Genomic DNA, 21,123 nt, shown 5'->3' on the forward strand with positions numbered 1-21,123 from the left:
TCGAAGTAGAATAATAGCCGTGATAATAGTGTTGCTTCAGAATACGATAAAAACACTTAAATGCTATACAGGGTGGAAACGATAAGTGATCTCACTCGATTATTTCTAAACTATACAAGATATCGAAAAACTGGTTACTGAACCTGAAAGTGCTTCACGAGCTCTTTCAAACGGCATAAGTAATAGGTTACAGAACTAACGGGATCTATCCGAAAATTCAATGTTTTCAGCCTCCATACTAAATGTATGCCAGCCACACAATAATAGAAGTGTCAATTTTTTTTATTAAATAATAAACACTTAAAATAGACTCGTAAATTGCATTCTTATTTAAAATTATTCATAGAAAACGTTGGTTTTAGTCCTTACTTGCTATGATATTATCAAGACATGAGTGCCATGACTGTGGCAGTACTAAATGTATGGAAACTGGAAACATTGAATTTTCGGATAGATCGAGTTTATTTTGTAACTTATTATTGGTACCGTTGAATAGAGCTTGTGAAGCACTTTCAGTATCAGTAACTAGTTTTTGGATATCTTGTATAGTTTTTAATATTATGTGGTTTTACTAAATGTATGGAAGCTGAAAACATTGAATTTTCGGACAGATCCAGTTTATTTTGTAACCTATTACTGGTACCGTTGGATAGAGCTCATGAAGTACTTTCAGGATCAGTAACCAGTTTTTGGAAATCTTGTATAGTTTAGAAATAATCGAGTGAGATCACTTATCGTTTCCACCCTGTATTTTAATGGTGGTAGAAACTACCAATACTTTCAGTTTTAAAACATCTTTACGTAATTGAAAAAAAATATGGTCAACTTGTTATGTAGCAATAGATTGTGATTTTATACAATTTATATTAACATTAACACGATTAACTGACATAATTTGAACCCTATAATATTTCAATATATTCTTTTTTAAAATCTTACGAGAAATGTGACAATCAAAAACCTGCGCATAACCCCTTCAGCTTGTAAAGACAATAAATTAAAAACATGCAGTATATATTCCTAAAAGATATATTTCGCAAGGAGCACCAGAGGTATTATACTTATACATTATGCATTTTTTACATAATAATTATAACAGATGAGTACTTTTATGATTCGAGCAAAAGCTATCCAGGGCCATGCATTTTTATAGGAACAGACGCGCAGATCTGACAATATTATAATCAATATAATACTGATGTTACTTTTTTAAAATAACCATTAATTAAGTTATTCTGGAATGTTTTAGGTAACAAGTTTCAAAGCAATAATTATAATAAACAAAACGTAAGTACTTATAAAGTTATTCACTCGAGAACTAAGGAATTATTCTAAAATTAATGTTTCTGTAATAATATCTAATTTACCCATATCGTAGCTACATCAGGAAATAATGGTTAAATCTAAAATGGCAACGAACATTTGTACAATTAAAACTCAAAATTACAAATTACGAGTTTTTGCCCAGAATCGTCCCATTTTAATGCTTTATTTCGACGAGTAATCTCAAAATTACTTATTATTAAGATTAAGCTTTATAAAGGACATAAACCATCAACTGAGTTTTTCTTTTTAGTTTAAGTGACATGAACACTTTAATACTGAAACGATGAAAAAGTACACAATAAATGTACCATCCATAAAGTATGCAGTGAGATTGAGAGCGAACCGTTAAGGAACCAAACGATATCAGTAAAAGAGACCAGATATGCTTTATACATTTTATGTATAGATCAAAATCCAAAGTAGCCGGCCAAATAAATGTTTAGCCACGTGATATTGAACTACTAAGGGACAGAGGGACGTGGGGAGGTATGCTAATCGTTATCCAAGAGAAGAGGTAGGATAATAATTTTGACAGCTCCCTCTACTGATAGATTGGTAGTCTGCTAACGGCTGCGAATATAATATAGCATTCCGTCACCAACGACAAATGATAAGCAGTCTTAATTTTTTAAACAGAATTTCAAGACAGGTTTATCGGCAGTGTTTAATGTTTATTTGGCAATTTCAAAGTTTCCTTAATCTAGGAGTATTACCGAAGTAAGAATCATTTGGCAAGGTATCTTATTTTATTTCGTGAAAATTTTAATGGAGTACCTAATTAACTCTTAAATGTCGAAGGTGACGATGTGGCGAAACCAGTGTGCTTAAAATAAGCACCATTGAGTAGAAATTCAAAGACATTTTAAACATTACAAAGAATTGTAACAATAACGTTGTAGCATGAAAAAATACGGTTTTTTTAATATATATTTTTACTAGACGTGAAAACGGTTTTTTTATTTGCCCCTTTACATAAATATTAACTAAGTAGTATACACATTAATAATTATGGATTCAAACTTTTCAAAAATACAAATTGTATAAATAAAGTGAAATTTGTACTTACTGCCTAATATTGTTTTATTAATAAGTAGATATATTTTTAAGCAACACCAATTTTCAATCAAAGATTTGAAATTGAAGAACGTGCGCAACAAACAATAAAATGTTCACACTCTTTACCACTCTGTCACAAATTATACTCACAACTCACACGCACATTTAAATACTCAGTAAATACACTAACACAAATAATCAAAAACACTCTTGAGATATAATGCAACTTTAAAATGAGATCAAACTTCAAGTACAGTTAAATTTAATTATTAAGTACATTTATGAGATTCATCAAAATGGCGAGATGAAAAGCATTTAATAAATACTGATGGGTTAAGGAACTTGGATTGAATGGCTTCATAAAAACAGTGATACGTATTAATTTTATAAATTACTCGATTAACACTTAGTCTATTGACTTTACCAAATTCCATAGTTATGTCTACCTAATAAATAATGTTTTTACTCGAAATAATTTGAGCCCGTAAAGTCCAGTTGTATCATGTACGCTTACGCTCACATAAAATAGTAATATAAGTACTGCCCCACTCTATTTTTAATATATTTTGAGTTTTTGAGACTAAACAAACTAATTAATTGGTCCATAGACGTGTGTAGATAACAATACCTAAATATGTATAAACTTGCACGACGTAACACACAATAAGTGTCCATTACTGGATAAACTTTACATTTGTAACAGTAAATCCCAGACATAAACGTAGTAAATTTTGCTTTGGATACTTTGTATAACAATTATTTATTTAAATGTGCAGACTCAAATAAATCCAATTAAAACTGAGTAAATGGGATTTTTGCGAATATTTATATGTAGTTACGAAAATAAAAGAACGAAGTTATAATATCATTTGGGACACACCGCGGATTTTTTCATTAATCAGTAAACATACAATAATAATATACATTCGCACTCGATAACATTAATAAGTACTACAATGATTTTTAGGACACTATGCTGACAGTCATAATGCAATAGTTACGCAGTTATTATGGGTACTGTTTTTCCTATATGCAGAATAAGTTTTATTTAATTTAACTTAATTACTAAATACTCTGTATTATTAATGAACAAACAATAATATATTTTAAACTACTTTAATATTGTTGAGCGGAGTCTGTAATGGACCAACAAGTTCGCAAGCATGGACTCGGACTAGAAACTGTGCATATACCTAATAAAGATGACGGTGGGTTAAAATTCCTTGACTTTTTTACTGAGCCGCGATTCGTAATCTCTATTTTTATAAATATATTTATAATTCAGCTGCTTGGGGCCAGTGTTAAAGTTATTCATAGTTTAACAATAGTAGATATTTCTATGTAAACTAAATACGAGTATGGAGAGTAAACTCACGTTTCACTGGAAGATTCATAAAACTGAGCAGGGGGAACCAAATCACAGGTACAGGGCTTAGGAGGCGCCGCGCAGCCGCTTGAGGCGCTCCTTCTCCAGGTGGTCGGCCGGCGGCTCGCGCTCGAACGAAGTTAACTCTAAAGCTGAGTAAACATACAATTTCATTAGTTTTTCTTTCTTTTCATACCTAATTTAATTTACCGCTCTAGATACGCGCACCACTAAAATCAGCAGCGCGCGAGCATAACGTCTTTCTTTCATTTCGTAAATAATAAAATGAAGATATTACAAATACTATTACTTACTAATTTGTTGAATTTAACATACATTAACATTTACACTTATGTACCTTAACTAATACAAAAAAAACAAACGGTAATATGAAAATTGATTCAAGTTAAAACTCATTGAATGGAGAAATTTCCAATTTTTTTCTATTAATAAAACTTGAAAATACAAGTAAAACCAATAATATTGGTGAAATAATCATGAAAAAATATATCTACAAATAAAGAAGTTACAGGGTCCTAAAGATGCCCTTAACAAATATTTCGCACCATTTGAACGGTAACTTCATGCCATTCATTTGGAGTACAAACAGTTAATCACCCCTGGTCCAGTGCTGTTGACAGATCCAATTTTTTTCATAAATCTAGTATAGTCTGGTCTGCGAGCACGTAGAATTTTGTCCAATGACCCTATCGCGACTCTGCGACAGCAATATAATTATTATTTTGCTGTTGCGACTGCACGACGGTCGGGCGCCCGCAGTGAGTGGCGAGCGCGACAGCAACATAATTAATTACGCGCGAGCGATAAGGATTGTAAGGTAGCTTGGGGTCATTGGACAAAATTCTACGCGCTCACAGACCGGGCTTTAGTTTTTAATTTTTCAGCCAGGGTCACTCAAGATTCTTTCTTAGTAAAATTGTGCAACCTTTTTTGACATATCCAAGACCTGACCATATACAAAAATAAAAAGAAGACTTTGACATTATAGTGTCATTCTAGAAAATGCGTTAGGGGTGGTAAGCATTGTGATCGAAACTTGAACAGGTGGCCTGACGTCACGGCACCGCCTATGTTTAAGTTACACGTAATAATTAATTTAAATAATTAATTTCTCAGCCATTCCTTGATGGATTTAAAAAATCACTTCACCGGCTCTTTTTAGTTTTGGTCTATATTTTAATCCCATTCGGTGAAATCTAATGTTTTCAAGATCACGAAACTTCTCCATTATCCAGTCAGTTTGCTGATATTTTACAAATACGTGATTATTCCCACTTCTAGTTCCTACAGCTGCCATTCCTGTATAGCCAGGATATACAGCTCCATCGCTAATAAAAACAGAGCCATTAGTGAAACGATATCTATATATATAAAAGAAAGTCGTGTTAGTTACTCCACTTTAACTCAAGAACGGCTGAACCGATTTAGCTGAAAATTGTCAGGGAGGTAGTTTAGAGCCAGGAGAAGGACATAGGATACTTTTTATCCTGTTCGAAATTAAAAAAAAAAAGTCTGCTTATTTCTTGCCATTAAGGCGGAACAAAGTTCGCCGGGTCAGCTAGTAGGCTATAATTTATGACGACGACAAACTAAATTTCACGCGTTTGAAGCCGCGGGCGGCCGCTAGTAATACCATATTATTATATTGGCTCACCGGTCTCGCTGAGCGCCGGCCGCTCGTTGAGGAAGCGCCACACGGGCCGATGCGGCGGCGGCAGCGCGGGCGCCGGCGCCTCGTCGCTGGCCAGCCGGCGCGCCGCCAGCTGCGTGCACACGTGCCGCGCCAGCAGCGAACACTTCTCGAAGTTCACGCGGTTGCCGCCGATTCTGTCGGAAACAAATTAATAAATATACAGGGTGCTATTGGCCGCTACCAATCGATCAACATGGAAAGCATTGGGGGAGGCCTATGTTCAGCAGTGGACGTCCTGTGGCTGAAATGATGATGATGATGATGATGACAGGGTGCTTGTGAATTTTAGGATCAGTAACTAGTTCTGCGATAAGGTTTTTAAGGCCTTTTCAGACCTAAGCGGTATTCGCTACCGTCTGCGGCAGAGGAAACCCAGTGGGTATGCGGTAATAATACTGTTCAGACCTAAGCGGTATTCGCTACCGTCTGCGGCAGAGAAAACCCAGTGGGTATGCGGTAATAATACTGTTCAGACCTAAGCGGTATTCGCTACCGTCTGCGGCAGAGAAAACCCAGTGGGTATGCGGTAATATTACTGTTCATACCGCTCTAGCCGCGGTACTTGATACTACCGCGGCACTTGATACTAAATACCTGAGCGAAACCCGCGCGGTATGTACCTCTACCCACAGTGGCAGCGAATATCGCTCAGGTTTGAATAGGCCTTTAATATTATGTAACTTTACCAAATGTATGGAAGATGGAAACATTGAATTTTCGGATAGTTCCAGTTTATTCTGTAACCTATTATTGGTACCGTTTGAAAGAGCTCATGAAGCACTTTCGGGATCAATAACCAGTTTTTCGATTTCTTGTATAGTTTAGAAATAATCGAGTGAGATCACTTATCATTTCCACCCTGTATATAATTGGACAATTTCACACAGCGCTATGTAGCCCCAAAGTAAGCAATTAATGTACTTGTGCTAGCTTAACGGATATACTACATTATATACATTTTATACATAATAACACCCAGACCCGTTACAGAAATTAAAATTCATCATTTCAATTTCTGCCCGGCAGGGAATCGAACCCGGGACCTCTCGGCATAGTAGTCTGTTTTAGAACCACTACACCAAACGGCCGACAAAATGCATGCAAAATGCATCATCATCATCATTATCAGACTCTTAAATAAGTGGCAAAACGTCAGCATAATTTCACAGCCACGCACAAGACAACCATTGCTAACAAGGCCTTCCGATATGATTTTCTTATTGACCAGTCGGTAATGGCCTGCATGCAACGCCTTCCTGCTACCTTTATGAGGTTGCAGGAACCACGCTGCGTTTCCCGATACGCGGCCTCTCCTTTAGAATCTTGATGTCCCATCGAACGTCAGTTATGCGTGCTATGTGCCAATGAGGATCAGTACTGTTGTAGAAAATTCAATAAAACTAGTATCTACGTTAATCTTTAAAACATAAGAAAGATATATCTTTTTGAATTATCCAAATCGGACCATTACTTACGAAGATATTAAGTAATAAACATAGGCCGTTTTTGCCGCTAAAAGTCAACGTACGCAGGGCCGCGTGACGTCATTATATCCGAATCGAGCGCAGCCGGCGTACTAATGGGATGGAAAATATTTTTTTCCGGCTAAANCAACCAACTTTTTCTGTTCACTCATTTTCGTCAATTTCGCAAAACAAAATAATATCACAGGCGGTTGACCGGCGCGTGACTCAAGCGAACCACAGCGAACGTGTGGCGAACGTCTGTCGCGCCACGTCGCGCTCGCATTCGTCTAAGACAGTCTTGCTAGAGCGGTGTCTATGTGTGAGTGGCTCGAGCGCGTTTAGTATGGAGTTTGTCTTCTGTTATATTTTGTGTCATGGTCTAGACTAAAAAGGAGCATGTTTCAACTGTTTACAAGTGTTTACTCTAACTTATAAGTAGTTACACATAGAATAGAAAATGAATATTAACTTGGATGGGGCTCCCTGGTTGGCGAAGTGCAGGTCCCTGCAGGTCACCGACAGCAAAGGCACGGCCGTCTCAGTCGGTGCCGCGGCTAGCGCCGCCCGATATCTGAAGAAATCAACCATAATTACACTTGACTTGGGTTGATAAAGCACCAATTTTTATGAGCTGATTAAACGCAACTCTCCCTTATAAGTAGAACCGCTTTTGAAGTTGAAGGAACTGTATTTATGTCTATACAGGGTGGAAACGATAAGTGATCTCACTCGATTATTTCTAAACTATACAATATATCGAAAAACTGGTTACTGATCCTGAAAGTGCTTCACAAGCTCTTTCAAACGGTATCAATAATAAGTTACAGAATAAACTGGAACTATTCGAAAATTCAATGTTTCTAGCTTCCATACTAAATGTATGCCAACCACACAATATCAGAAGTGTAATTTATTTTTTGTTTAATAATAAACTTAAAAAGTCGGTTAAATAAACTCGTACCTTGCATCTTATTTAAAATTATTTGTGGAAAACATTAGTATTAGGCTTTACTTTTTATAATATTATGAAGAGATGAGTGCCATGACTGTGATAGTACTAAATGTATGGAAGATTGAAACATTAAATTTTTGGATAGATCCAATTTATTCTGCAAACTATTGTTGATACCGTCGGATAGAGCTCGTGAAGCACTTTCAGGATCAGCAACCAGTTTTTCGATATCTTGTATAGTTTTTAGTATTATGTATTTTTACCAAATGTATGGAAGCTGGAAACATTGAATTTTCGGATAGTTCCAGTTTATTCTGTAACCTATTATTGGTACCGTTTGAAAGAGCTTGTGAAGCACTTTCAGGATCAGCAACCAGTTTTTCGATATCTTGTATAGTTTAGAAATAATCGAGTGAGATCACTTCTCGTTTCCACCCTGTAGATCTAATCAATAATTTACCTTGCATGATTGCCACTGGGTTCAACACAGAGCTCTAGCTGCCTCAGTTGCTGACCGCAAACGCCCGACGTACGACCCCACTATGGATCAAAAAAAATAATTAAAGTACAGTTACAAAAAATAATATGAATTTAAGGATGAAGAATAATGCCTTACCGTCTTCTTAAGTCTAGTTATAGAAGACATATTCAAGGCACTGATGATAGCCATGAGAGAATTAAAGTTTCCAAGGTTGAAACATTCCCTTGCTGTCATCACCCATTGCTCTATCACTCTAGCTCTGTATTTGCTCTTTGCACTCTGTGAAATCATAAATATACTCAACATCAAATAAACCGCACCTTCCGCGACGCGAACTTTAACGATTTTCTTCTGACACAATCATGGTACCCCAACAATATTGGTGTTATTTGAAAGCCCAATAAATATCCTTAAAGAAAAACACATTTAATTTCTTAATAAATGATTAACATATACCATACATTTCACTTGAAAAAATACCTCACTTTGGGCCCACCTATGGGATCAATTAGACCAATTTTTATGGTTATAAAACCAAATAATGATTTCACGTGTCCTCTTTAACAGATGGATAGCAATTAAACCCAACTTAACAGTTTTATAGCCATAAAAGTTGGCTCTAGCGTAACTACCTATTTTTTGAAGAAGTGACTCTGGATCCTTCTAAAGACACATTTTTGGGGTTAAAACCTTTCCTTTAATGAAATGAAGGTTAGAACTAGGCTTTTAAATGGTACCAATATTGGTAGGAAGTGGGGATGCATATGTTTGAAAATGCTTGTCGCGGGAGGTGCGATTTATTTGACGTCGAGTGTATATTATTGAACGCAAATCCCAAAAATATTAAGTCACTTAAATTCTTGACTTACCTTCAATATATCAGTAGCAACTAAGTAACTGAGTCTATTGAACCAATCTGCATAGGCTTCCAGGTTCCTCGTAGACTTTGTTTCAATATGATGCAAGTTAATGCTGCTCTTTCCGCTTGTTGATGTCGATTGAGGCGGCTGAGCCGGAGCAAACGTCTGCACAAATTCCTCGGGGCCCACAAATGACAATCGGTGCAATTCCACCACCGTTAATTGATTCGCTAACTCAACAGGTGATAGGCCGAGCGTTAGAATGTCCCCCTGTTCAAATAATATTTATTGTTTACAAACATAATGTGGCTTTTAAATAAAGACACTGAAAGTCGCAGTTCTAACACTTTATTTGAGTAAAAGCTAAGCTACTTTCGCATTGCACAATAAGTTTTATGGAAACCACTCCTAGAAAGTCACATAATATTTACCTGTGCTAACTGGTCAACAGTTGACACTTGAGGTATTTCATTCAACGTCTCCTCATACTGCTCTAAAGCAGTCAATTTATCCAAAAGTTTTTCTAACATTGTTGACACTTCTAGCCTCACGGAGGCCATGTGTTCTGCTGCACACCTGTCAAAACACAATGTGTAAGTTACGTAAGCACTGAAGTTAATAACATTAAACAGTTAAATAATTGCATTCCCACCTTTGTGTGATACTACGAACGAGCGCCATAACTCTATCGTCACGGAAATCGTAAGGAAACATGCTTGTCCACTGGTTCAGCACTCTTACCAAAGCTATCATGTCATTTAGCTCCTTATCAATCAAATCCTTGACTTCACTTTTACCCTATGACACAAAAATGTATATTTTATAATAAAGTTAATACAAATAATGTGCATTTTTCCAATTTACAAATAGTAGGGTATATGCACCAAATCAAAATTCCTGCTGTAAATGTTTACTGTTGACTGAACTTTTGCTACGAACATTGTCTGGCTACACAATTGTGTAAATCCAATAACATCACCTTCATTATTTCCAAACATCCAAGCCACACATCATTTGTTTTCAAGTGGGTACACAGCTTATTGAACTAAGTTCTAGTATTGCCACAGAATACTCTATATCAAAAAGTATAAAAAATTTTAAACCATAAACATACTCACAATTTTATCATAATTCTTGAAGTATCTCTTACACAGCTTACTGAGCAACTCATGAGGCTTTACAAATAAACGGGAACACAATAGGAATGTAAACATGAATGACTTGCTGGCTCCCGGTCGGAGCATATCGACCAGAGTCTCCAAAGGAGCACTTATAATTTGCCCATCTTTGTACTCAATATCAGATTTGTCGGCAGGTGGGTATGGGAGTGTTGACAATGACTTAACTCCAGGGCCGAGAACTGATGTCAACTAAAATGAAACCATGACGTATAAACATCACATGACACTACACACTTAATGAAAACTTTGATATTTGCAATTATTATGGAATTTGCAATTACCTGTGGGGTCTCGACTTTCTGCGAGGAAACAAAATTTAGTCCACCATTCATCACAATGTGTTTGCAGCTAGTCTCTGACATAAACTTATTTCCCCTCACCATTGAATAGTAATCATCATTCTGAAATTTATGATGCAGATCAGATTCACTGTCTATCTTATAAGAAAAATTAAGCACTGTCAAAATTTAATAAACATTAAAAATCATATCAGAAACAGTTAAATCTTTGATTTGACTGTATGGTCAACACTTTTACTTACAGAATCTTTAATAATATTCATATTGTAGTACAAAAATGTTGGACCAAAAAAGCAATATGACTAGCAGACCAAATGAAAAGAAATAAATAAGGCAAAATGTATTCATATAAAATATGAGGGTAGTTCAACTTACATCATAATAAGATAGTCCAGTGCCATGTAGGAGAGAGGGGTCAGGGGGGAGAGGGGCATGGTCGGTCGGTGGGGGAGGCACGGGAGCTGGCTCTGTGGGCGCTGGAGGGACTTTAATGTTGCAGCCACTACATGAAGCCTCATTCAATTTACTTGCGTAATAATACATAGCCATTCAATTCCTCAATGGCAACTTAAACTACAGCTTCAAAGGAAGCTTCACTGGATGTGTTTAGTTGAGGTACCCATTCAATTATCTGTATATCTGTAGACAATATGTGTTTTATGAGTTAGGGACGTTTATTGACGTACATTTTGGGATAAAGAATGATTGTGAATGATGTCTGAGTATGACATAGTTATTTATCTGGCTGTTAATATCGCGAACATTATTTAAGTAATAAGTTTAATTGAAAAATCTGTATTCGCTGTAGCGGTAACAAAACTGTGTGATCAACATCTTCAGACAAGAAGTCGGTAAAAAAAAGACGTAGCTAGTTACAGGACACGGGGCACTTGTTACCTGGAGATACTACGAACAACATTTAGGATCACATAAACCTTTATTGTAACATCACACTTTATAACACAAAACACTAATCTGCTATTTTAATTCAAGTTTACACTAAATTTAACGTAAAACTAAATCGTATGCTTGAGATCGTAATACAGTTTCATGTCGAAAGATGCGATAGGTGAAAGTTGAGCCACTGTGAAAATTACGATCCACTTACTTTTCCATGTAGTTACTACGATATTTCACTAAGATATGTACAACATTTTTGAACGCACAACAAATGATTTTAATTAAGTTATTTATGTATTTGTATTTATTTTTTTTAGATTATAAATTGTAAACGCAAATAGCGCCAATCGCTACTTGGCTCACGTTTATTTTTTTTTACTCAGTAATGTTGCCATAAAGTAAAACGCAATACGGGGTCAAGTTGGGCTGGACCCCGTATTCCATATATTATTTCAAACATGTAATTTTTTTTAAGTGAACTCAAAAGGTAAAATGCAATTTCTATTAAATTTATATTAAATTAATCATTTTTTTGTTTCTTTCCATTTTCTAATGTAAGCGATAAGAGGTAAAATACCAAACAGTATGTTTGGACCAATTTATTTATGAAGTTGGTAAAAAGATAAACTATTTAATGTGTAAAAAATCTAACCTTTAAATAATCCGATATATTATTTTAATCTATTATCATCAATTAAATTTTAGATAAAAATCTGCCAAGGTTTTTTTTATCAGTAAAAAGCATGTAAAAGTAAAAAAATCATTGCTGTTTAATTTATGTTAGCGCCTGTGGCGCCACTCTTCGATTCACGATTAAGTTGGTCGTCATATGAATTCCTTTGACTTCTTTCTAATATATAGTTATCTGTGACTTCTTTCTTTAATCTGTACAATCAGTCATCAACGTCAGTTTGATGAATTGTGTTGTCTTTTCTTGTCAGATGCTGTCAGATGTAAATAAACAAGAATGGTTTCCCAAGAAACCAAACAGTTGAATGATTTGATTGAGTATCTTGTTGTTTTTGACTGAATTCGATTTCTCCGTGAAAGAAATATATTTTCGTTCATTACTATATTTTGAATCGGCCATGGCATTAATTATGCTCCCACAGTAATCATAAATAAAACACTCACTTGTAAAAAAGTAAATTTTCATGATGAATGGACATCCTAAACGTAGGACTCATTCGACCACTTTACCAGCTATAGAAACATTACAACGAAATGTCAGGAAAACTCCTACTTATTATTTAAGGTAAAGCATGTTTATCATTTTTATTTTGATTTGCATTCCAATAAGGAAGCTCCATTGGTAATGACTACCTATGTAGTCTTGTAACTCACAAGATTTACGAGAGTAAATGAAGTAATATTACTAGAGACCATGCACCAAATAATTAAATCTTTAATTTCATAGGAAACCCCGAGACATTCCTTTCCATTTGCCTCATAAAAAGTTATTGGAGAAAATTGAATTTGTTAAAGCTGAACCTGAACCACTGGTAAGTCCTTTAAAATTAAAATAGAGAATAACCTTAGTTAAAAAAAAAGGAAGAGAGTAATTATTTAAATATGTTTTTCCGAATAGACTGGGTTTAATGAAGCCCAAGAGGAGAGATACAGAAAGGAGAGGAAGATAATGAAATTAGAACCCATTAACTTGGAAGAAGGTAAATTAATTTATTTGTGGTGATACAAAAGATACCTACATACTATCAAAAGGTACCTAATAGGTATTAAAGCTGATTTAATAATACTTACTTTTTCTATAGTCAAAGAAAAGAAAAAAAGAATAAAAATTCGAGAATCTAGCAGCCTGCAGCTACAGGAAGTTCAAACTACTGATCCCCTAAAAGTGAAACCTGTTGTGGCCTCGCAGAAGGAAGTCATTGATCATGTCAAAAATAACCCATCATGTGGCTTTCTCTATATGATTTATGCAGTACATCCTGATAATGTTTATTTTACTCCATATTACCTGAAGTAAGTACCACTGTCTTCCTCTTCAATATGCAATTATATAAATTTTGATTCAAGACTATAATTATTACATTCATGATTTTAAACATAATAAATCAACTATGTACAAAAGTAGTGTTTGCTTTTAGGGTGGTCCCTTATGAAGAAATTGACAGGAGAAATTACTTAACAATAAGTCCATGTGGTGTCACACATTACACCAATGAAATGGTATTTACTAAGCTAAATGCTTGGGAACAAGAATATACCATATTTGTGAAGCTAACTGATGTAAGTGCAGAACTTTTTTTCTGATGTAGGATGCAGGAGCTTTGGGCAGCAGTATCAGTGGGCAACAAATTGATTATTCTGTATTTTATTAATATTCAAAATTATTCACACAAAAAGTCTATCATGTTTTTTTTTGTATGGGAAACTGATGAAAATGTAAACTTACTGAATTTACTGTTTTGGTTTACTAGCACAACTTTTTTGATTAATCAGAATAAAATATTTTACATTGTTCCAGATAAAGTTTTTTAAATTGTACAGATATTGGAAAGCATTCTATGTATGGCGGAAATCTATATTATTTAGAAAATATAGCAAATTGCGTACAAAAATTGCGAAAAATCTCTTTATTCTTACACCAGTTCTTGGCAAGGCTTTACTGAGCATTCAAGCCATGTGCTGTGAAATGTATATGAAAAGTTGGGCTGATTTGTCGCGGGACATGGATACTGCGTTTTTCTACTTCATTGAAGTTCAGGTAATTTGCCAGTGTGTGTTATTTACGCATACTAAAATAGGCTCCGAGCGTATTTCAGCGCATACGCGCGCATTCCACCGCATTTTTGGCTGAACGGATGCTGCGCTGCGCGCCGACTCACGTCGGTCAATGTGAATCTTGCCTTATTAACAGTTCTTAAGAATCGTAATTGCTTCCAACTGATTAACTGACATTTCAATCCGGACGAATGCGCGAGCATGCGTCGGAAGCTGGTCGGCTCCGAGTGCAATCCAGCGGATACGCGTGCAGATGCGCGCATTCCACCACATTTTTGTCCGAAAAGATGCTGCCGGCAGAAGATGACGCCGGTCAATGTAAATCCTGCCTTAGGCAGTTTTGTTGTGAAATTTTTTATCATCATAATATTTTTGTATCCAGATGAAACGAGTAGAGTATATACGAGAGAAGTTAGCAGAGTTCCGAGTGGTTGTGTTGGAGATAATAACCCAGGCGTGTCACACAGCGCTGTACCAGCAAGGCTTCGTCTATGACGATCGGAACATACCGCCCTTCCAGATTATAAGGGGGAAGCCGACAGGCGGCATGTCTTATACAGAGAAAGCCAATAAAAGAAAGTATTGCGAGAGGCTGGCATGGTATGTGTAGGAGAATTCCGCTGTAATGTTATGATTATACCAATTGCAACACTTTGGGTTGCCGGAAACAAATAACGAACGAACGTGCGACGAATGCTCGCTAACGGACTAACCTTGCTTTTTTCAGCTTCATAAAAGTCACTGACTATATGACGAACTACATGCTATACCGACTAACCAAACGATCAAACAGTATGATGGCAAGCATGTTGCGGAAACATGCGGAATTCACACCCGATAGAGCTCTTTTGGAGGGCACTGAAGTGGATGAAGTCCTAGAAGTGGTACCTAGGGACACTGATACTTGCAAGGTATTTCTTTTGTGCCTTCATCAAATAATTTAATTTTAATTTGCTAGCTTAACTAATCCACGTTGTTTCATTTTAGTGGGCTCTGTTCCAAGTTGATGCGTATGTTCTGCCAAATGGTCAAGTGGAATTGAACCCAAGCCAGAAAATCATAATGACATACTTAGAAAAAATCACGAGTTATTGGGATCAATACGTTCGCACATTCCACAATTTCCTGAATGAAGAAACTTTGCAAATATTCGTTCAGCCCTCCATCATGGGGAAGCAAGTTGAATGGTCAGCTGGAGTGGCACCAAACTTGTATTTCTTGATGAATCAGGACAAAACCATGTTGGCGGACATAGCTTTCATACCCAGTTCCCTAAACAACGCTTACGATTGCGTATGGGTGTTTTTGCAAAGAATGAAAGGGTTCATGGATAACTTCAGAGAAGCTCATGATATGGATATCAATATAATCAAACAAGAAAGAGATACGAACGAGTTTAGGAAACTTTGTGATAAGCTGAACAAGCAAATGGAGTCTATAGAAGAAGTCGTGAGCTACCAGCCGCTCGGGTTGATATTCTTGTGCTTGTGTCCTTTCCAGGAGTTGTTCAGGCCACAACCGAGACGCCTCTTTGATGTTGTTCTGAACACTACACCAGAGTGAGTCATACGAATTTAATTTATTTTTAGAATCCTGTAGATCAAACTCATTATGTCTCCTCCACTTAAGTAACTTTAAAATGTTCTTAACAATATGTAGTTATGAAGTTTAAACTAAAAGCGAGGGGTCTCAAAAACTACTTTATGGGCGCCTTCAAATTGACCGCAAAGTACCGGAGGTAGTATGATCAACATGCTGCTTTATTTATCCCATGATTTATTACTTAATAATATAGGTACGTTTGAGACCTGAGAATTTCAAATCTTAAATTTTTGAGGTACTGAATATGTGTCGTCTTCTTCCAGCATTGGCCACGATTGCATAGCAGAGATCCTGAGCGGCATAGACAACATCACCGAAGACATCAGCAAGGAGCCCGAGACGGCTGGAGAGCTTGTGGCCTTCAACTTCATGATGGACGGGCTGGAGCCGAGGGTGGTGTTCCTAGAGGAACGCCTGGAGTACCTCCGGGAGCTGTATGATTTGATGGGAGAGTTCAACCTGCCGATACCGCCGGACGATATGACAGACTATTTGGGTATGTAGAAACTGACATTGTAGATAAGAGAAGTGGTTTTTAGCTTTAAATTGCTAAATAAATTGTCCTTTTGCTTCTACTGCTTGAATGCAACAAAGTGTATAGCATGAAAGTAAACAACGCGCGCGTCTGTTGTGTGACGGAATTACCAGAAAGAAATCAGTGAAAAGATTAATCATGGTGACTCCTGGACAAACACTAAACTCCGACTCATTTATTTATTTTTGGTAGCATTTATCATAATATTTTTAATAATAAGTCAAACCTATCCACATCTCTGCAGAATACCGTTATTTGAGGTAAATATATTCTCCTAACTTTTAGGGTTGAGCGTGGCATTGGGAACGCTCAGAACGAACGTGGACGCTCGTCTCGAGACGCGCGGCAAGCTCGCCGGCTTGTTCGCGAGCCAGATCGGCAAGGACATCATGGAGCTGATGCTCGACGTCAACAAACTCCGGGACGAAGTTGCGGTATGTAAAGCCGTCCACACTTGAGGCTGAGACAGCCTCAGGTCGAGCAGTCGCCTCGACTCGCGGTTGAAATGGATAGGCTTCAAACTGAAGCACGCCACGAGGCTTTGCCGCAGAGGCGCATCAGTCTGCCTCAAGTGTGTTGACATGAATTTGTTTGATATCAAAACATATTCACACATTATGGTCCTGTAACAAAGGCATTGTTTCAGTCGATTCAAAATTGTGACAATGGCCTTAACTCTAAATAAAGGTTCTAATCTAAAAACCGTTACATTTCACAGGCACCTTGGTTATACGCTGACACGTCAGACATGGAGAAAGTGATGGAAACTCTGGAAGATTTGATGGAGAAGTTGCAAGCTTGCGCTGCCAGGGACAAGCAGATTCGCGAGTGGCAAAAAATATTCAAGATACCCCCGGCGAGACTGGAGGCGCTGGACGAAGCGATCAACGACGTCAAACTCAGACAACTCCTGTGGAAATCTTCTAAAGAATGGAACGATAACTTCACGTCATGGTGAGTGTTGTTGTGTCAATATTTCATGGCAGTGTGGCGGATTTGCACATTTTACAGCCAGTAAGCTAATTTTGATAGTTTTAATTGTACATTTTGTTTTTAAATATTTATTTACTCCATATTACACTATTTTCAACCGACTTCAAAAAAGGAGGAGGTTCTCAATTCGACCCGTATGTTTTTTTTTTTTCTATGTTTGTTACGCGATAACTCCGCCAATTATGAACCGATTTGAACAATTTTTTTTTCGGCGTATAGGTAATACCTCAAGGGTGGTCCCATTTAAATTTAATAATAGAAAAAACAATCCCCAAGGGTGGAAAATTGAGGATGAACTTTTTTATATGCAATATTTTTAATTTTTAGTTTTTTTTTTGTGTTCACGCATTTGAAGTCGGTTTTTTTTTTTTAAAGTTAATTATATTACTCCATATTTTGGTTTATAGGTATGAGTCGCCTTTCAATACTTTGGACATGGATGAAATTCAGACTACCACCATTAACTATGGCAAAATATTCAACCAATTGGACAAAGGTGTACCTCCGAACAAGATTGTGCCAAAATGCAAAGAAACAATCGATATTATCAAAGAAAAGGTGAGTTTTACAATCCTATCTTGAAATCTGAATTCAAATGCCGTTTACATCAGTGAAGGTGTGATTTTATGGTCAGAAATTAGGTCGATCTGATGTGGATGGGGTTCCACTCTTACTAACTTGGGTATTTTCGTATAGATTTTGTATGTTTTGTATTATTTTACCAGTTTTGCTTTGAAATGTTGGTGCTGGTTAACCAATATAACCAATAAATATTCTAAGACACAAATAACACTTCAGATTTTTTTTAGTTTAATGAAATAAATACAAAACAAACGTCATAATAACACAGGATTCCCATATAAAATATTGGTAGACATTTTGACAGCTCATGATGACCGGTGTCAAGTATAGAGCGTAGTAGACGGCGCACCATTCTTCCTCTAATGTTTGAGTGTTATCGGTACACGCTAAATCATCCAATGAGTGCACACGCACACTACAATGACGCACAGATTGCTCGGAACAAACTCCCCGCACCCCGCGCGTCTTCCTGGATGAAACGAACTACTAGCCCCGCGCGTTGATATTGCGATGGCACCTTGTCACAATAACAGCTGCGTGACGTCATCCGTCGCAAAAAAATACAGATAGCAAAAAAATTGAAATAAAAAGTAAATAAAGTTCATCATTTCACGAGCACGACTGTTAATTAATTTCTTACTCATTGTAACTGGTAACAAAACTAAATAACATAATAATAAACAGGATAACAAAACAGGAAGCTATAGGTAACAAGTACTCGATGCGCGTAAGCACGTAAGCGCGGGCTGACCTTGCGGACGGTGCACGTCTACTACGTCACCAAGATGGCCGCCAATCGCAATGTCAACTTGCAGGGCTTGTATATCTAATAACTAATTGATACCCCTTATAGATAACCCACGCTGAACTGTCCCGCCAAACTCAATGACAGGGGGGCGCTACCATCGTTCAACTTTATGGTTTCCAACATGGCAAAAATCGGAACCAGCGATTCGGTATTGACCGCGCGCCCCGCTGTCAATGTCATCGATAGGACAGTTCAGTATTTTGGAACTATACCCGGCAGATACCAGTGATGTCATACCTGCGCAACCCGTCGCTGAAGCCGCGCCACTGGGTGCGCATAGAGGAGATCCTGCACACGCGCTTCACGCCGGACATGGTGCTGACGCTGCAGGTGCTGGAGGAGCTGCAGGCGTTCCAGCACGCCGAGGAGCTGATGGAGGTCGCTGGCCAAGCCAGCTCAGAGGCAGGGCTTGAGGCGCTACTTAAGAAGGTACGCTTTATGACTTACTTGGCTTAAGGTCCTATGTCCCCTAGATGGGGCAGAGGGCGTCCACAACAGTCCTCCATCGCGTTCGGTCTTGAGCTTCGCGTTCACAGTGCACCGCCAAGTTTGCTTGGGGCGACCACGGCGTATTCCTTGGGGGTTCTAATCCAGAGCCTGCTTGGGGATGTGATCGGGATCCCTTCGGAGAGTGTGGCCAATCCAGTTCCACTTGCGGCGCTTGATCTGCTGGTCGATCGGAATTTCGTGGCACCGTTCCAATAGCTCGACGTTGGAGATTTTCTCGGGCCAGTATACGCGTTATGAGTGTTTTCAATATCGTGCGGATTTCATCACGGACGCGGAATGGCCCCATACACGCGTGCGTGTTCCACGCATTACAATAAATACTTGTATGAATAGGACATTTGCGAGTGTCACGCATGCGGGGCAAGTCCGCGTCCATAATCCGCACATATTAAAAATACCCTTAATTCTCGTTTAGGTTGGTGTGATTATAATACCTCGGCTACACTACTCGCGAAGTTACAATGGCAGCTACCACTTAATTGTCTCCGAGACTGAGTTCGTTCGTGAGGTTGCATGAATGTGTGGATAAGCTCTTCGGAAGTTCTTTTCCTCGAAGACTTCGGCGAAGCGAATAGTGTTACCAGGCCTGTTCATCTCCGCGAGTTTACATCGAAAACAAAACACGCACGATGGCCCACCTACAGGATACTATTCGACAAGGCCTCACATACGAGCGAACATTGACTCACGCACGCGTATTATTGTGTATGATGGAAGAAAATAAAGAAAATGGTGTACTAAATACTGTGCAGTAATTAACTGCCTAAATAATAATAAAAACACAGAATGTACTTTTTAAGTTGCCTCAAGATACTGAGAGGTAAATAAGTAGTTAATATTATTCATGATAATTCATGCTAAATCATGTATTTCCTCCGCCATATTCCGCAGTTTGGCACCTCACGTCACATCATTTTACCGAAGTCAGCCCTATAGCTTCGGCGCAGTGCCGATCACTGACATTTGTCAACAAAATGGTGCTTGACTCTTGAGACAGGCTAAATTACACCATATTGTTAATGACATTGAGCATACATTTTTTTAATTACCTTCGCGAAGTAAAACTTCTGTACGTAGTACTTATTATTATTCTGTGGTGTTACTACTATCTTGAGGATCTTGAGCGTTAGGATCGCTTGCGCTTTGCCGTAGAAGTAGTATAAAACGAAGTTAAAATTTTAGACTAACCAATTCCAAACCCAACAGGTGGAAGAGATCTGGGCCGCCCTAGAGTTCCCCGCGATCCTCCACAAGGATGCCAAAGACGTGTACGTGTTGGGTGGCCTCGAGGAGATCCAAGCGGCACTAGACGAAAGCAACATCCACGTCAGCACCATCCTCAGCTCCAGGAGTTGCGGCCCCATCAAGAGCAGAGTCGAGGAGTGGGCCAGGAACTTGGAGCTGTTCGCCAAGACACTTGTGAGTGGATTACTTCAATATTATCCATAACACATTCACTATGGTCATCATAAATGGAGTTGGGCGGCCTCGAGGAGATCCAAGCGGCACTAGACGAGAGCATCATCTATGTCAGCACCATCTTCAGCGCCAGGAGTTGCGGCCCCATCAAGAGCAGAGTCGAGGAGTGGGCCAGGAACTTGGAGCTGTTCGCCAAGACACTTGTGAGTCACTTCACTCACTCTACGCTTCTTAATATGTACAGACAGCACATCCAAGCGAAACACTGCGGCATCTTATAGAGTGGTAATAAATGCTTTAATATTTAATAGTCAAATTCCTTCGATCG

General features: G+C 37.9%; 2 protein-coding genes across 5 annotated transcripts in view; one reads left to right on the forward strand and one right to left on the reverse strand.

Moving 5' to 3' along the window:
* Nucleotides 1-679: 679 nt before the first annotated feature.
* LOC114366478 (ras-GEF domain-containing family member 1B) lies at nucleotides 680-11,966 on the reverse strand. 4 transcript variants are annotated; one of them, XM_028323358.1, is made up of 12 exons: nucleotides 11,810-11,966; nucleotides 11,077-11,340; nucleotides 10,684-10,803; nucleotides 10,340-10,591; nucleotides 9,874-10,019; nucleotides 9,653-9,797; nucleotides 9,231-9,491; nucleotides 8,497-8,640; nucleotides 8,341-8,420; nucleotides 7,398-7,499; nucleotides 5,424-5,596; nucleotides 3,815-3,900 (listed from the first exon to the last, which is right to left on the reverse strand). In XM_028323358.1, the coding sequence occupies exons 2-12, from the start codon at nucleotides 11,248-11,250 to the stop codon at nucleotides 3,815-3,817; spliced, it is 1,683 nt and encodes a 560-aa protein (XP_028179159.1). In that variant the 5' UTR covers nucleotides 11,251-11,340; nucleotides 11,810-11,966. The 4 variants fall into 4 exon arrangements, with proteins under 4 accessions (XP_028179158.1, XP_028179159.1, XP_028179162.1 ...); XM_028323361.1 differs by lacking the exon at nucleotides 11,810-11,966 and adding an exon at nucleotides 11,599-11,756; XM_028323357.1 differs by lacking the exon at nucleotides 11,810-11,966 and having other exon boundaries at nucleotides 680-3,900; nucleotides 11,077-11,250.
* A 587-nt stretch (nucleotides 11,967-12,553) lies between these two features.
* Nucleotides 12,554-21,123, forward strand: part of Dhc16F (Dynein heavy chain at 16F) — a 65,039-nt gene continuing 56,469 nt past the window's right edge. The window contains exons 1-15 of the mRNA XM_028323317.1: nucleotides 12,554-12,856; nucleotides 13,019-13,103; nucleotides 13,190-13,271; nucleotides 13,374-13,584; nucleotides 13,710-13,851; nucleotides 14,090-14,329; nucleotides 14,729-14,946; nucleotides 15,074-15,257; nucleotides 15,334-15,905; nucleotides 16,212-16,444; nucleotides 16,769-16,917; nucleotides 17,202-17,437; nucleotides 17,884-18,034; nucleotides 19,086-19,295; nucleotides 20,583-20,795. Coding sequence (XP_028179118.1) covers nucleotides 12,756-12,856; nucleotides 13,019-13,103; nucleotides 13,190-13,271; nucleotides 13,374-13,584; nucleotides 13,710-13,851; nucleotides 14,090-14,329; nucleotides 14,729-14,946; nucleotides 15,074-15,257; nucleotides 15,334-15,905; nucleotides 16,212-16,444; nucleotides 16,769-16,917; nucleotides 17,202-17,437; nucleotides 17,884-18,034; nucleotides 19,086-19,295; nucleotides 20,583-20,795 — 3,027 coding nt within the window. The 5' untranslated portion in view covers nucleotides 12,554-12,755. The remainder of the gene's footprint in view (nucleotides 12,857-13,018; nucleotides 13,104-13,189; nucleotides 13,272-13,373; nucleotides 13,585-13,709; nucleotides 13,852-14,089; nucleotides 14,330-14,728; nucleotides 14,947-15,073; nucleotides 15,258-15,333; nucleotides 15,906-16,211; nucleotides 16,445-16,768; nucleotides 16,918-17,201; nucleotides 17,438-17,883; nucleotides 18,035-19,085; nucleotides 19,296-20,582; nucleotides 20,796-21,123) is intronic.

Source organism: Ostrinia furnacalis, unplaced genomic scaffold (assembly GCF_004193835.3).
Source record: "Ostrinia furnacalis isolate ACB-3 unplaced genomic scaffold, ASM419383v2 OfSCF0635, whole genome shotgun sequence".
In the NCBI taxonomy this organism is placed as follows: Eukaryota; Metazoa; Arthropoda; class Insecta; order Lepidoptera; family Crambidae; genus Ostrinia; species Ostrinia furnacalis.